The sequence below is a fragment of the Sceloporus undulatus genome, chromosome 6, assembly GCF_019175285.1.
Source record: "Sceloporus undulatus isolate JIND9_A2432 ecotype Alabama chromosome 6, SceUnd_v1.1, whole genome shotgun sequence".
NCBI lineage: Eukaryota > Metazoa > Chordata > Lepidosauria > Squamata > Phrynosomatidae > Sceloporus > Sceloporus undulatus.
In genome coordinates, this window is record NC_056527.1 from 169,972,557 (window position 1) to 169,985,132 (window position 12,576).

At 58.3% G+C, this 12,576-nt stretch overlaps 1 protein-coding gene across 3 annotated transcripts in view; it reads right to left on the bottom strand.

Moving 5' to 3' along the window:
- MAP1A (microtubule associated protein 1A) overlaps positions 1 to 12,576 on the bottom strand; it is a 26,421-nt gene continuing 13,845 nt past the window's right edge. For all 3 annotated transcript variants that reach the window (XM_042472162.1, XM_042472164.1, XM_042472163.1), the window contains 4 exons: positions 11,981 to 12,121; positions 3,564 to 11,448; positions 2,568 to 2,803; positions 1 to 2,163 (listed from right to left, as the gene is read on the bottom strand). In XM_042472162.1, the coding sequence (XP_042328096.1) occupies positions 2,008 to 2,163; positions 2,568 to 2,803; positions 3,564 to 11,448; positions 11,981 to 12,121 (8,418 nt within the window). In that variant the 3' untranslated portion in view covers positions 1 to 2,007. The remainder of the gene's footprint in view (positions 2,164 to 2,567; positions 2,804 to 3,563; positions 11,449 to 11,980; positions 12,122 to 12,576) is intronic.

The window sequence follows — 12,576 nt, forward strand, 5'->3', positions numbered from 1 at the left end:
TTGCAGTTCATGTGGGTTTATTGGTTAGTACAGCCTCTCCCTTTACAATCATTAGAGTTACAGAGCATTGCACACAGAAAGAAGGGCGAGGAGGAGGAGGAGGAACAGAAGTCAATTGTACATAATAATGGCAAAGGGGTGGAGGAGGGTCCATTTTTATACAACATTCAGCCAAGAAGAGCAGATGCCATTTGGGGACCACAAAGAGGATGGCAGTGACAAAGAAGCCATTGTCATGGTCACTCCAAATGAGTCCTATGTACACGGAGGAAGCACCACGTGGGGCGGCCGCACACATGCAGGAGGCGCAAGCACAAGCAGACTCTCAGCCTCTCCCACTCTGGGTCCTGAGCACGAGGGACCCAGACCCCCTCCCCATCGCAGCCAGTGGGGCTGAGTGCATTGAGAAAGGGGTTCACAAGCTCTGCCATCAAAGACCTAAGCAGGCTGTGCTCAAGACTGCTTCCAAAGGACAAAATGTGGGAAGGATGCTCAGACTGATTTGGGGGGGGGGGGTCTGGCTGTGTTGTGGGGCAGCAAGGAAACAAGGAGGCTGGGTTGGAAGAAGACCCTCCCCTATACTTTGATGGGGAGGGGGAAGGGAGTGGAGGGCATCAGCCCCATTGCTCCCAGCTTCAAGTTTTGAGGCAGAGACATTCATAGGTGGGTGAGGGCACCTGCGCGTGCCCATCCTTGTGCGGGTCAGAGGAGGGTGCTTGGCCACAGCTGGAGGGGCCATCCGACTGGCTGGCGAGCCAGTGGACACTTGGCCTTCTCTCTGCACCCACGGCTGGCTCCTCCAATGGGGCCCCATTCAGATCCCTGGCCAGCCATGGGCAGAGGAGAGGAGGTGGCTGGGGGCACCAACATCCTACAGGTTGCGGCCTTTAGAAGCAAAGGTGCCGCCCTCTGCCCTGCAGGGTCAGGGCAGAGCCGAAGTGGTCTAAACCATACACACACAAAAACACCACCAACCACAACACGCAAAGTAGGTTGGAACTGCATGAAAATGAGAACTAAATAAATAAATAAATATATAAATTGCATTACGGCCATGAAAATCTTTAACGTCCGTAGAGCATTCCTCTCACACGCGCCCACATTCACATGCATCACCTCCGCTAGAGAGCAGCCCCAAAATGACTGTGCCCAGGGCCACCTATTAGGGACGGAGCACCCGCTCAGCCTGCCACGTGCTGCTTGCTCTTCTCACCTGGCACACAAGCAACATGGGATGCTGGCGCCTCCGACCCCCCCCTGACCTCTGGATCTTCCTGTTGGGGGGGAGCAGCCCAGAGATGCCCGGGGTTGGGGGCAGCCAAGTGCATGGCCCAGCCTTGGGTCCTCGGACATGAGGCCCCTCTTCCACTATTCCGTCCTCTTTGTGAGACTTTATTCTTGGGGATGGGGTGCGGAAAGAGAGGTATTTTTCTGGGGTTCCTCTGAAGAACCCAGCTGCCTCTGCCTCTTGCAATGCTGACCCAGCTGTTGCCAAGGCAAAAGCCCCATTGCTCAAGCCCCTTGCCCACCCTCCCTCTGGAACCAAGGGTACAGTTACAGTGCCCTGGGAGCAGCTGTGCTTGCAGAGGGCCAGGCTAACATTGGCAGCATTTAGCGGCTGCCACCTTGCCAGTTGGGGGTACTGTTTCACCTTTCTCTCTCAAACACACACACAGACAGAGTGCTCTTGCTTCTACTGCTAATTTTGCCTCTAGCACTGCTACCAACCCAGACAGTTTTGGGGTGGGGTGGGGGTTTAAGGGAAGGGCACACGCAAGCAGAACCAAGGGAACCAAGTCATCTAATGGTAATGGCAATGGCAGTAGCGGCAGCGGCAGCGGCAGCAGCAAAATAAACCTGGGAAAGCGAAATGGGCCCGGGGTCCCTCCAAGCTGCCCTCCCCTATGTCCTGGCCTATTCCTGGGCCCCATGTTCAGGAGGGCAGAGGAAGGGGGCAGAGCTGTGCAGGAGGAGTGGAGGCGGAGGTGCACTGGCCAGAGCAGGGCCTCAGAACTCGATCTTGCAGGCCGGGAAGGACTCGTCCTGCATGACCACTGTGCTGCTGCTGGCCAGCACCATGATGCTCAGCTCCTGCTGCTTCTCATGGGTCTGCTGGTACCATTCCCGCGTCACCTCCGTGTCGTGTGTCGGGATGAGGGTCACCTGAGGAAGCAGGAAAAGGCATGGTGGTTCCAAAAGGCAGTTGGTATATCACCCCCCCAACCCAGCACGGCCTGGTCACTCTGGCTACTGCCCTCCTCCTCCCCAAAAAGGAGTCAGGAGCGAAACACCAGTCCCACTCAGCCCTGGAGAAGGTCCCTCAGGCCTAACATCCCCAGTTGGATTGGTTCCTGACAGAAGAACGCCTCCACGTCTTACCCAATATCCCAGCTTCTACAAGGGCTAGAATCTCACTTCTTTAAAACGAAAGAATGAAAGACGGAATCTGGGCCAGGTGGTGGTCCAAACCAGAGCTGTGTCATGCCCAGAATGCGGGCACAAATGAGCCACCGGAAAGGCCTCCTGGGACCCCCACCCCAAGGCCAAGGTGGCTGAGCAGCACCTACCGGCAGGTTCTCTCCCCACTGGGCCTTCCCCTCCAACAGTGCTTCCAGGACTGCCCGGCTGGGCTCCCCGCTGCCGGGGTCGTTCCCGCTCACGACATAGTAAGAGGCCCGGACCCGCCTGAAGAACTCCTGGTCGGTGTTCTTGCCGCTGCAGTGGTTGGGGATGTAGGCCAGGTCCACGTAGATGGGGGGCCCGGCCGGCATTGGGGCGCCGCTGCTTTTGGGGCTGCTGGAAACTGAGCGAGAGGAAAAGGATGTCAGACTCTGGGCAGGACTGCCAACCCTCCCCTTGTCCCTGGTGGGGGACACACAGCCATTGAGGCCTTGATCCCTCTCCCAACAAACGTGCCCCCAGCCTCCCATGCGCTGACTGAAGTCAACAGGCGCTTCTTTGCCTCCTGTACCATTTGAGAAGCAGCCTGGCCAGGGAGAGGGCTGGGGTCAGTGGTCTGCACTTTATGAACTAAGTTTCTGGTTGCCTCTCCTGCTGTATGGGGTGCTGGCTCAATGCCCCCTCCCCTTTCTTCTTCATGTTGTAAACATGTTGTGTTTTTTGTATTTCTATTGCTGCTTTGCTATTGCATGCCAATACTCTGAACTATAGCTCCTGTGTTTCGATTTCTAGTTTGTCCAGGGCCTTCGCTCCTATTTGTGGCCTTTTTATTGTGGCCTTGGGTGCCTGAGACCCTTCTTTTGTGACACTGCAGGCGGATAGTTTGTGCCTCCTTTCTGGGACAGATGAGCAAGACCTTCTGTGGCTTGTCTCCTCCGCTCACACTGGACACACAGAAGGCCCAGAGGACAGGAACTGTCTGGACCTTTGGACGCTGTTGCACTGCAACACCCAGTATTCCTCACCATGCCCTATATGATGAGTAAGGGGCTGCCGGGAGCTGTAGTTCCACATCATCCATAGGGCAGCACCATCAAGGCCCCTGTTTCTAGCCCTGATCCCCCAGCCCACTCTTGCCCACCCAGGTGCTGTCTCCATCTTACCCAGGTTGCTTTTCATGCTATTGAGGAGGTTCTTTGGGCCACTTGGGCCACTGGGGTGGGAGCTCCGGACACTGCTGCTCTCCTTCTCCTCCGCATGGGGCTTGAGAGCCTTATCCCTCTTGGTCCAGGCTGGCTTGGCAGGCCGGTCCAGCCTCCGGGCTGGGGATGGGGATGGGGAGGACTTGCCCTTACCAGACGTTGGCTTCCGCCCTCCCCTGTGCTTCGGCTCCTTCTGGGAGTGCATCTTCTCTGGAGGCTGACTCAGGATCTGATTGTGCAGGAGCACCTCAGGGTCCATCATGCAGACGTCTGGGTGGGGAGGATGGGGGTGGGGGTCCACGAGAGACACCGGCTGTGGGTCGTAGCCGAGCCAGGCACTGCTCCCACTGCCAGAGCTGCCATGATGTGAGCTACCAGTGGCTTTGTCCACCGGGAGGAAATCGGCATCTTCGTCTGAGTCCATGGCCGCGTCGGCCGTGATGGAAGGGCACTCCTCCGTTTCCGGGGGGACGTCTGAATCCGACTGGGATGTTCCGGAGTCACTGACAGACGTAGGGGGTGTTTCTTCCCCTGTGGGGGCAGCTGCTTGCCTGTGGCCGCTGGGAAGGGTGTGTGGCCGCCCCCTGGCCGTGGGCTGCCCCTCTGCCTGGGAGAGCTTGCTGTCGTCTTCTTCATCATCGTCCGAAGAGTCGTGGGGACTGGGGTTGATGAAGGAGGGGGAGAGTTCTCCCCTCCTCTGCTGCTGGTATTCACAGGAGAACCTCTGCCCACGCTCTGAGGGGCTTCGCATGCACGGCTCCTGCTCATGGGAGACGCTGCCTTGGTCCTCTGCTTGGCTGCCCCACCGAGCCGCCTCTGGGAAGTAGGCCTGGAAGGTGCTTTCTTCTGGGTTCTCGAGGGAAGAGGGGCGTGTGTGCCTCCCCTCCACTGCCACCATTGCTTCCTCCTCCTCCTCCTCCTCCCTGGTCCCAGTTGCCGTGCCCATGTCTGGGGGCACTCTGTGGAAGGCCAGGGGACTGGAGCTCACCTCGGTGGGGCCGTTGGCTGAAGTAAAGGCCTCCTGCTGGCACTGGGGAACCAATTCTGGACCCTCAGGGAAGCTGGCACCGGCTGTCCACTCTGCGGGGCTCAGTGGCTGCGGGGGGCAACTCACAGTGCATGGTGGAGAGGGTGGTGGCCAGAGGTTGCTGGCAGGGAAGGCCCCTCTGGTTTCCTCTGGAGGGTCTGATGGAAGCTCTGCAGGGGCGATGTGGGTCCCAGGCTTGGCTGCTGCCACTTCTGGGCAGGAGCCCCCCTGCCTGGGTGCTGTGACGGCCTGGAGGGGGCCCTTTGTGGGTGCCACTCTTGGAGAGGGGCTGGCCTGCTCCCAGGAAGGCCCACAGGACAGCTGCCCTCCCTCCCTACACAGATCAGTTTGGGGGGACCCCATGTTAGGGTCCGCTTCCAGCCAGGCCTTTCCTGAGACCTCCAGGTACTCATCAGCCTGGCATTCTCTGCCCGGCTTCTCCCATAGGTGGGCAGAGGAGAGGTGGGCCTCATGCCGGAAGAGAATGGAGGGCTGGTGGGTCTGCAGGGAGGAGAGCTCAAAGCCGGCTCCAGAGACAGCGGAAGAGTCTCGTCCCATGGACAGGAGGGATGGGCCTTTGGCCGGCTCCTTCTGCTTCGTCCCCAAGATGGCAGAGGGCAGCCATGGAGGGTCTGTGATGGCAGGGGCTCCTTCTCCGGGGGGGCTGCTAGGGTAGTCGTTGGGGCCACACTGAGCAGCGCCGAGGGCTCCTCTCTTGCCCTGGTCCTCTACTTCCAAGGAGGCTCTGGAGGCTTCCTTCCCCGAGATGTCTGTGTAGGGGGGGTCCCTCTCCATCCCAGCCACAGAGGGCCTTGTGGGATTGGACTCCTTCTCCGATGGCTCCGTGGCTCCCTTCTCCAGCTCAGTGTCACTGGTGCCTTCCTCCCCGCCAGACTTCTCATAGTAAGTGTCCTTGTGGGGGGAATGTGGTCTTGGCTTCTGGCTGGCCTCCGCCTCCGAAGGCCACACATGCTCCCTCTTGCAGGCTGGGCTCTCCTCCTGCCCAAGAGATGCCAGGGAAGACGCTGGGCGTCCGCTGAAGCCTCTGTCTCCTGGAGAGGTCATGGGCAGGGGAGGTGGAGATGCGGCCCCCTCCTCTTCCTTGGGGTCCTGGCCACAGCAATGGGAGCTCTCCTGCTTGGCCTTGAGATGGTAGTGCTCTTGGACGCTGGCATAGCTGAAGGCGGGCTGGACCTTCTCCTTGGGGGAGGTGGGAGAGGAAAGCTCCTTCTCAGTCGGAGTGTAGAGGCAGGACTCTTCCTCCTTGGAGGAGATGGGGAAGAGGGATTCTGCTGGCAGCCGTGGGGGCGCCTTCCCCTTCCCAAGGGGGCCCAGACCCAGCAGCCCCCCATCCCCGTAGACGTCGGCATAGTGGAAGCTCTTCTGGTGAGGGTAGGGAGTGGGCTCCCTTTCCTCCTTCTCCCCAGCCCCTCTATGGGGCTCCCAGGGTTCAAATGGGTCAGCGGAGGATTCAGGGGTGCTGGGGCAAGCCTGGCTCTCAACCTGGCTGAGAGCGATAGAGGGGGTCGGGAGGCCGTGGCCCTGCTGTGCCTCAGGGCATGTGGGGCCCAGACTCCTGCTCCTCTGCTCTTGGCTTCCCTCCATGGGAGCAGTACTACCGCCTGGGGGCTTCCCTCTGGCCCCTGGCTTTCCATTTTCCCCTTGTTCCTCTCTGGAGCCCAGTGTATCCTTATGGAGAAAGACACCTTCCACTGCCAGCCTCTCACCCATGGTGCTCCTCTGGGGCAGGAAGGGGGCTTCTTCCTCCTCTTCAGGAGCCAGTGACCCACACGGCAAGGAAGACATGAGAGGCTCCTCTCTTTCTTCTGCAGCCATCCATCCAGGCATGGATCTGGGGACCCTTCCATGCTGTGGGGAGGTCCCACTGTCCACAGCGGCCAACATCTCATGCTCCGTCCAACTCTGCTGCTCGCTTGTTTGTGGTGCTGCTGCCACTGCCGCCACCTGTGTTTGTCCAGGGGGGCACTCTTCCTCCCACTGAGCCCCTTCCTTCTCTGAGGAAGCCTCGTCGGGGAAGCGCCCACGCACCATGCCCCGCGTCTCCCTCGCTGAGTGCCCAGCAATACTGTCCCTATAATCTTCTTCCTTGTGAGTTGTGGAAGGCAGCAACTTAGTCTCAGATCCCTCCGTCTCATCATCCAGAAAAGTACATTCCCCCTTTTCTTTGTCATATTTAGGCTGCCACTCTCTGCTTGGGAGTTCTTTCTCCTCCTCCGGAAACCACACTTTCTTTTCACAGTTTGCATCTTTCAGATAAATGTCTTCCATTTCTGGAGACTGTTCTCCCTCTTCCTCTTCTGGATCTGGCCGCTCTTCCTGGAAGTGGTGTGGCTCCGTCTCCCCTGAGCCTGGGGCCTCTGCTGAGGACCCCCTGCCTAGAATTGGGCCTGGACTCCCTTCCCTGGAGGATGGACCTGGGAATGGCTCCTCCATGACTGGGTCTGCTCCAGCCAAGGAAACTGACTTGGTGGCTTCCAGAAAGATCTCCGCACCAGGCGTGACTAGGGAGGCATGTTGGTCTTGAAACAGGCCCTTCTCGGGGGAGGAAAGGAGACCCGGAGAGGTGCCTTGGAAAGAAAGCTCTGGCCCCTTGTCTTTGGCCTGCTCTGCTGCAGGAGAAAAGCTGCCTCCGGGCTCCTCTGGTGGAGATTTCTCAGCATGGGTCTCTTTGGCCAGCACAGATCTTGTGTCTGTTTGGGCAACCTCTTCTGGGGACAAGGCTGGAGGGGTTTCTCCACCGAGACTCACAGGACCCCTGCTCCCTTCTGGAGCAGCAGCAGATGACTTCTCGTGGGCTAAGAAGCCCCCCATGAGATGTATGGCATCTCTGTCTTCTGAGAATGGTTCTTCGGTGGACTTGTCTGAGGAGTGTGCCTCTCCAGAAATCTCCCCAATGAAAGAAGACTCTCTTGCTTCCCCGGGTGGAATCTCTTTGGTGGGCAGATGTGAAGGCTCCTCACCTTCCAGTCCATCTGGGGATTCTCCCCAGCCTTTCGGAGGGGGGATTTCTGAAGCAGAGAACAGCTCGCTCCCCGAACACCTCCGGTCCCCCTGGACATCCTTCTCAGAGGAAGAGCCCTCTGCTGGCTCTGGAAGCACCTCTTGGCCGGGAGGGAACCAGTCGGAGAGCTCCACCGTTTCCTGCGTGTGGTAGAAGCTCATGGCCAGCTCCTTGCTTTCTTGAGCCTGGCACCAGTTTCCATTGGGGGAAGAGACAGACTCCGTGGGTGTCTGGAGGGAGCTGCCTCCCAGGCTGGGCAAGTCCTGCAGGGGTGCAGGGGGCTCTTTGGCCCTTTGGAAGACCCCCAGCTCGGTGGCCTCCTCGCCTTCTGGGGCTCCGGAGAGCCTCATGGCTGTGCTGGGGCTCTCTGGCCCATCCAGGCTGGCAGGAACCTCCGCTGACTTCTCAAAGCCCTCTGCCTCCACCGTCTCTGACTTTTCCTCCACAGGGGACTGGTGGAAGGGTGTGTGCCCAGCGCTGGTGGGGCCCGAGGGGGTCGGGGAGGCCATCTTGACAGTGCTGTCATCGGGGCTGGTGCATCGTTCCTCCCCCTCCACAGGGACCAGCTCTGTCTGCAGCAGTGGGGTGATGTCTTCTCTCTCCAGGAGCAAGAGGGCCTCCGGGGCCCCTTCTGTGAGAACTTCAGGCAAATGGGCCCTTGGGGGCCCTGGCTCAGGAAAAACTGGTGCATCGCAGTGCCCTTGGGCTCGCCAAGGCCTCTCCAGGTTTGGAGTCCCATCCTCCTCCTCCTGCTCTTGCTCTTCCTCCTCCTCCTCCTGGTCCTGCTGCAAGTCCTTCTTGCCAGCCAGGCACTTCCTCGCGCCTTCTGCTGTTTGTGTGTGGAAGTCTTCCAGAGGGGGAGACTTGAAGCCCTTGTCCTCCTCCAGTGACGAGGTTGGGGAGATGGTCCCAGCGGAGGGCACATAGTCCAGGCCCTGGGTGGCCTCCGTCCGAGAGGAAGGGATGCTGTTGACCGTGTCCAGCAGCAAGGAGCTCTTGCCAGTCTCCTCTGTCTGTGGGGCTGTTATGGAGGCCACCGACTGGTCTTCCGCCACCGAAGTGGCAAAAGAGGAGAGCTTGTCACACTCCGTGATGGAGGTGGCTGACGAGACATGCTCTTCTTCCGCCAGGGGAGCAGCCACCATGTTTGCAGGGTAGGCGAGAAGCTCTGTCTCCTGGCCAGGAAAGCCCTTGCTCCCCTCGGCCACGGCTTGGCTCTCATGGGAGGCTCCGAAGGGGACCGGCCGGCTGGGAAGGGCAATCTCTTCAGAGCCGAGGTCAGCCTTCAGGTGCAGGGCCCTCTCTTCCTGTTCATCATGAATTTCCTCGTCAGAGATGGTCTGTTCCGTCTCCGAGTAGCCAGGGATGGTCTCGTCCTGGATGTAGGAGATGTGCTCGGTGCCCAGTGGAGCTGGTAGAGCAACCTGGCAAGGCTCCCCCTCCTCTTCCTCCTCCTTCAACATTACGGCTGCCCTCTTACTTTGCTCTTTGCTTTGATCTGTCCTCCCTTCCTTGGGCTCTTTCCCCTTTTCCTCCAAAGATAAACCTGGGCCTTGAGGGGTCTGGAACATGGAGAAATCTCCCTGCTCTCTCTCTCCACTGTCTTCTGCCTCCCTTGGGGGCTCTTCCAAAACCCCCAGCTCTGCCTTCTCCAGCCCTGGGGGGCATCTCCTTCCTTCCTGCCTCTCCTCCTTGGCTTCCACCCATGTCCTCTCGGAAGTCATGGTCTCTTCTTTGTCTTCCGCAGGCCTCGCAGTGGGGGAGTCCCCAGAGGCCAGTGCCCGGTCCCTGGCACCTCCAGCCTCCTCCCCAGGATGCTCCGCTACCGTTGTTGCTGCTGCCACTCCTGTCTTCTCCCCAAACTCTTTTCCATCTGGGGGCTGCGCCATGGCCACTCTCTCATCTCGACCTCCAGGGGCTTCCCAGGCCCCAGCTTTGGGGGGCGTTATTTCCTCCCCCAGGGCAGCCAGGGATGGGGGCATTGGGCTGACCCCTCCTTGGGGCATGCCGTTCTCTTGCCCTTCTGTGGAGGGAAGAGGAGTGCCTGGTGGCGTTCCTTGCTCTTCGGCCTTTAGCTCCTCAAAGTCCTTGGTCAGGTCCTCTGGGGAAGAGAGGACAGGCCTCTGGCCATCTGTGCTGGGCAGCTCTTGTGGCCGGCCGGGCTTCTTTGGCTCTGAGACCAGGCTCTCCTTCTCGGCCTTGCTGCGGACCTTCTCTGCCTTCATCCGTCCAGGAGCCTTGGCCTTGGACAAGGTTTTCCTCACTTCAGGAGTGAAGGGCTTCAGGTCAGGCTTGGGTGTTTTTTTCAGGTCAGGCTTGGTTTCTTTCTTTTTCTCCTCTTTCTTGGACTCTTTCCTTTCGTCTTTCCTTCCATCGTCTTTCTTGAGCTCCTTCCTCTCTTTCTTCAGCTCTTTCTTCTCCTTGTCCCTTTTCTCCTCCAGTTTGGAAACTTTCTCCTTGAGGTGCTTCTTCCCAGTTTTGTCTTTGGCGAGTTTTCTTTTCTCGGCCTTCAGGGCATTGCTGGAGTCTGTTTTTATCTTCTCTGCTTTCGGGGGTTTCTCTGGGGCTTTTTCGAAGAGCTCTTTCGCCCTTCTCTCCACCTTGGCCTCTTTTGCAACCTCGGCTTTTGTCTCCTCGGCTCTTGCCTCCTTGCCAGCAGGCGGCCTAGAAGAGGACCTGAGGCTCTCCTTGCTGTCTGTCCTTTGCCTCATCTTGCCCTGCTTCACAGCTGGCGAGGGCATGCCAGAGACCATCTCCTTCTGCGTAGCCACGGGGTACTTCAGGAAGTCCAGGTGCCTGAGCCTCTCAAGACCTTCCAAAATCTTGTTTTGTGGGGCGTTTCCTGGAAACAGGACCCGCACAATCTTCTCCGCTGGGCTTGCTGGCAGCCATACCACCAAGGCTGTGATGGAGGTCAGGTAGGGAACAGAGATCTCCCCCTCTTTCCCATTGGCCAGGATGATGCCTGTCTTTGCTTTGCTGTTCCCAGCCCACTTCTGCATGAGAAACTGCATCTCCTTGCTCTCCTTCACTGGGTTCAAGATATACATGTCTAACCTCCCAACACCCATTTTGTGGAACAAGGTGATGGGCTCAATGGTGTTGCTGACCACCCGGTAGAGGGGCTCCGGCTTGATGCCCAGCTTGGTGAGGTACTGCAGGGCCAGGCTGGCTTCCTCGATGCTCCGCTTGACCTTCATGGAGGACTCTGGCATCCGGAGCTTCTCGGGAACATTGAAGAACACGACGCCCAGCTCAGGGGAGATGAGGTTCTTCATCCAGTCACTGTAGTTGGTGGAGCCCTGTGACTGCTCCTCTTCCTGCTCCGCTATCTTCCTCTGCAGCAGCCCATTAATCCCTGGGAGGTTGTCCGCCCCAATGTGGGTGAGGAGGATCGAGTCAATCCTGTCCAGGTGCCGGACCAGCTTCCAGAAACAGGATCTCCTCTCTGAGCCACCGTCCACCAGGATGTTGAAGCCATTGACGGCAAAAAGAGCCGAATCCCCCCGTCCGCCGGGGAAGATGTAGCAGCAGGGCTTGGAGAGCTTGAGGAAGCCCCCGGAGGTGGGGGGCTCCAGGAGATCAAAGGGCGAAGGGACGTCCACCGTCTCCGAGACATACTCGGCAAATTCGGAGACCCCGTCCATCTCTGGCAGGACCAGGTCTGGGTTCAGTCTCAGGTTCAGAAGGCCCTGGCACTGAGGGAGACCAAGGTTGCTCCAGTCTCCCTCCCCAAAGCACGACACGGTGAGGGAGGCTTTGCTGGCAGGATCCCTCTCGCTGAGAAGCTGGGCAACCTACAAGAATCAAGGGCAGGTCCTGGTCAGAGGGGGGCAAAATCCAAAACATCTGCTCAATGAAACTACAGACAGTCAAGGGCTATCTTGGAGCTAATGTGTTGGGTTCCACTTTGTGAGCAGAAATGTTCATTAGGCTCACAGGTGGCATGCAAAGAGTTGTGTTCTGGAAGCAAGCTGTGCTGTGGGCAGTGAGGCTGTTTGTCCAGAAGGGAGCCCCAGAGGACACAGAGTCTGGATACACTTCCAAGAAAGCCACTCATATCTCCCACAAACTCTGGGAAGCCCAGCTGAGAAAGCCCCAATGATGAGATTAGTCCCGCCCAGGATGTCCGTGAAGATCTCCGAATCTTCACAGCTACCATCCTCATTTAAGGTCCCCTCCCTTCCACTCAGCATCTACTAGAGGATATCTAGGCAAAGTATATCCCAAGTCATAAAGCTAGACTCAGGTGAGGACTAGAAGAAGGGAATGACCCTCTGGGAGGTCCCAAATCTCATCCTACTGAACGTCCCAGTCCATCAGGCTTACCTCTGGATCAGCAAGTATTTCAGCAAATTTGTGGTAAGAGAAGCTTCCCTTCTGGAGGATCAGGTCCCCTTCTTGGTCCGATCTTTGCCCGCACAGCACCAGCAACTTGTGGGCCGAAGGGTCACATAACAAGGAACGGACCTGTCCAGAGACAAGAGGCCACTTTGGAGCACGGAGCATGGCAGGGAGGCAGAGGCACCAGCACCATGTTTACCTGGACACTGCTTCACTCAGAGCAGAGCTTGGGAAAATGGCTGGGTGGCCGTCTGTCAGGGATGCTTTGACTGAGAGTTCCTGCATGGCAGATTAGGGTTGGACTGGATGGCCCTTGTTGGTCTATGTCTTTTGCGGAAACAAAGCACTGCATCCTCCTACCTCAGCTGTGGGAGTTGTGGCCTAAAAAATTAACTTTCCCAGTTACTGAATTTCTTCCTCGTTATGCCCTTATCAGGTGGCCAATAAGGCTTAGGCCCTGACCCATGCAGCAGGGCTAACGGTTACCAATAATGACCGGATCATAGAATCATAGAGTTGGAAGAGACCGCAAGGGCCCTGATCCAGTCCAGCCCCATTCTGCCATGCAGGAAATCTAAACC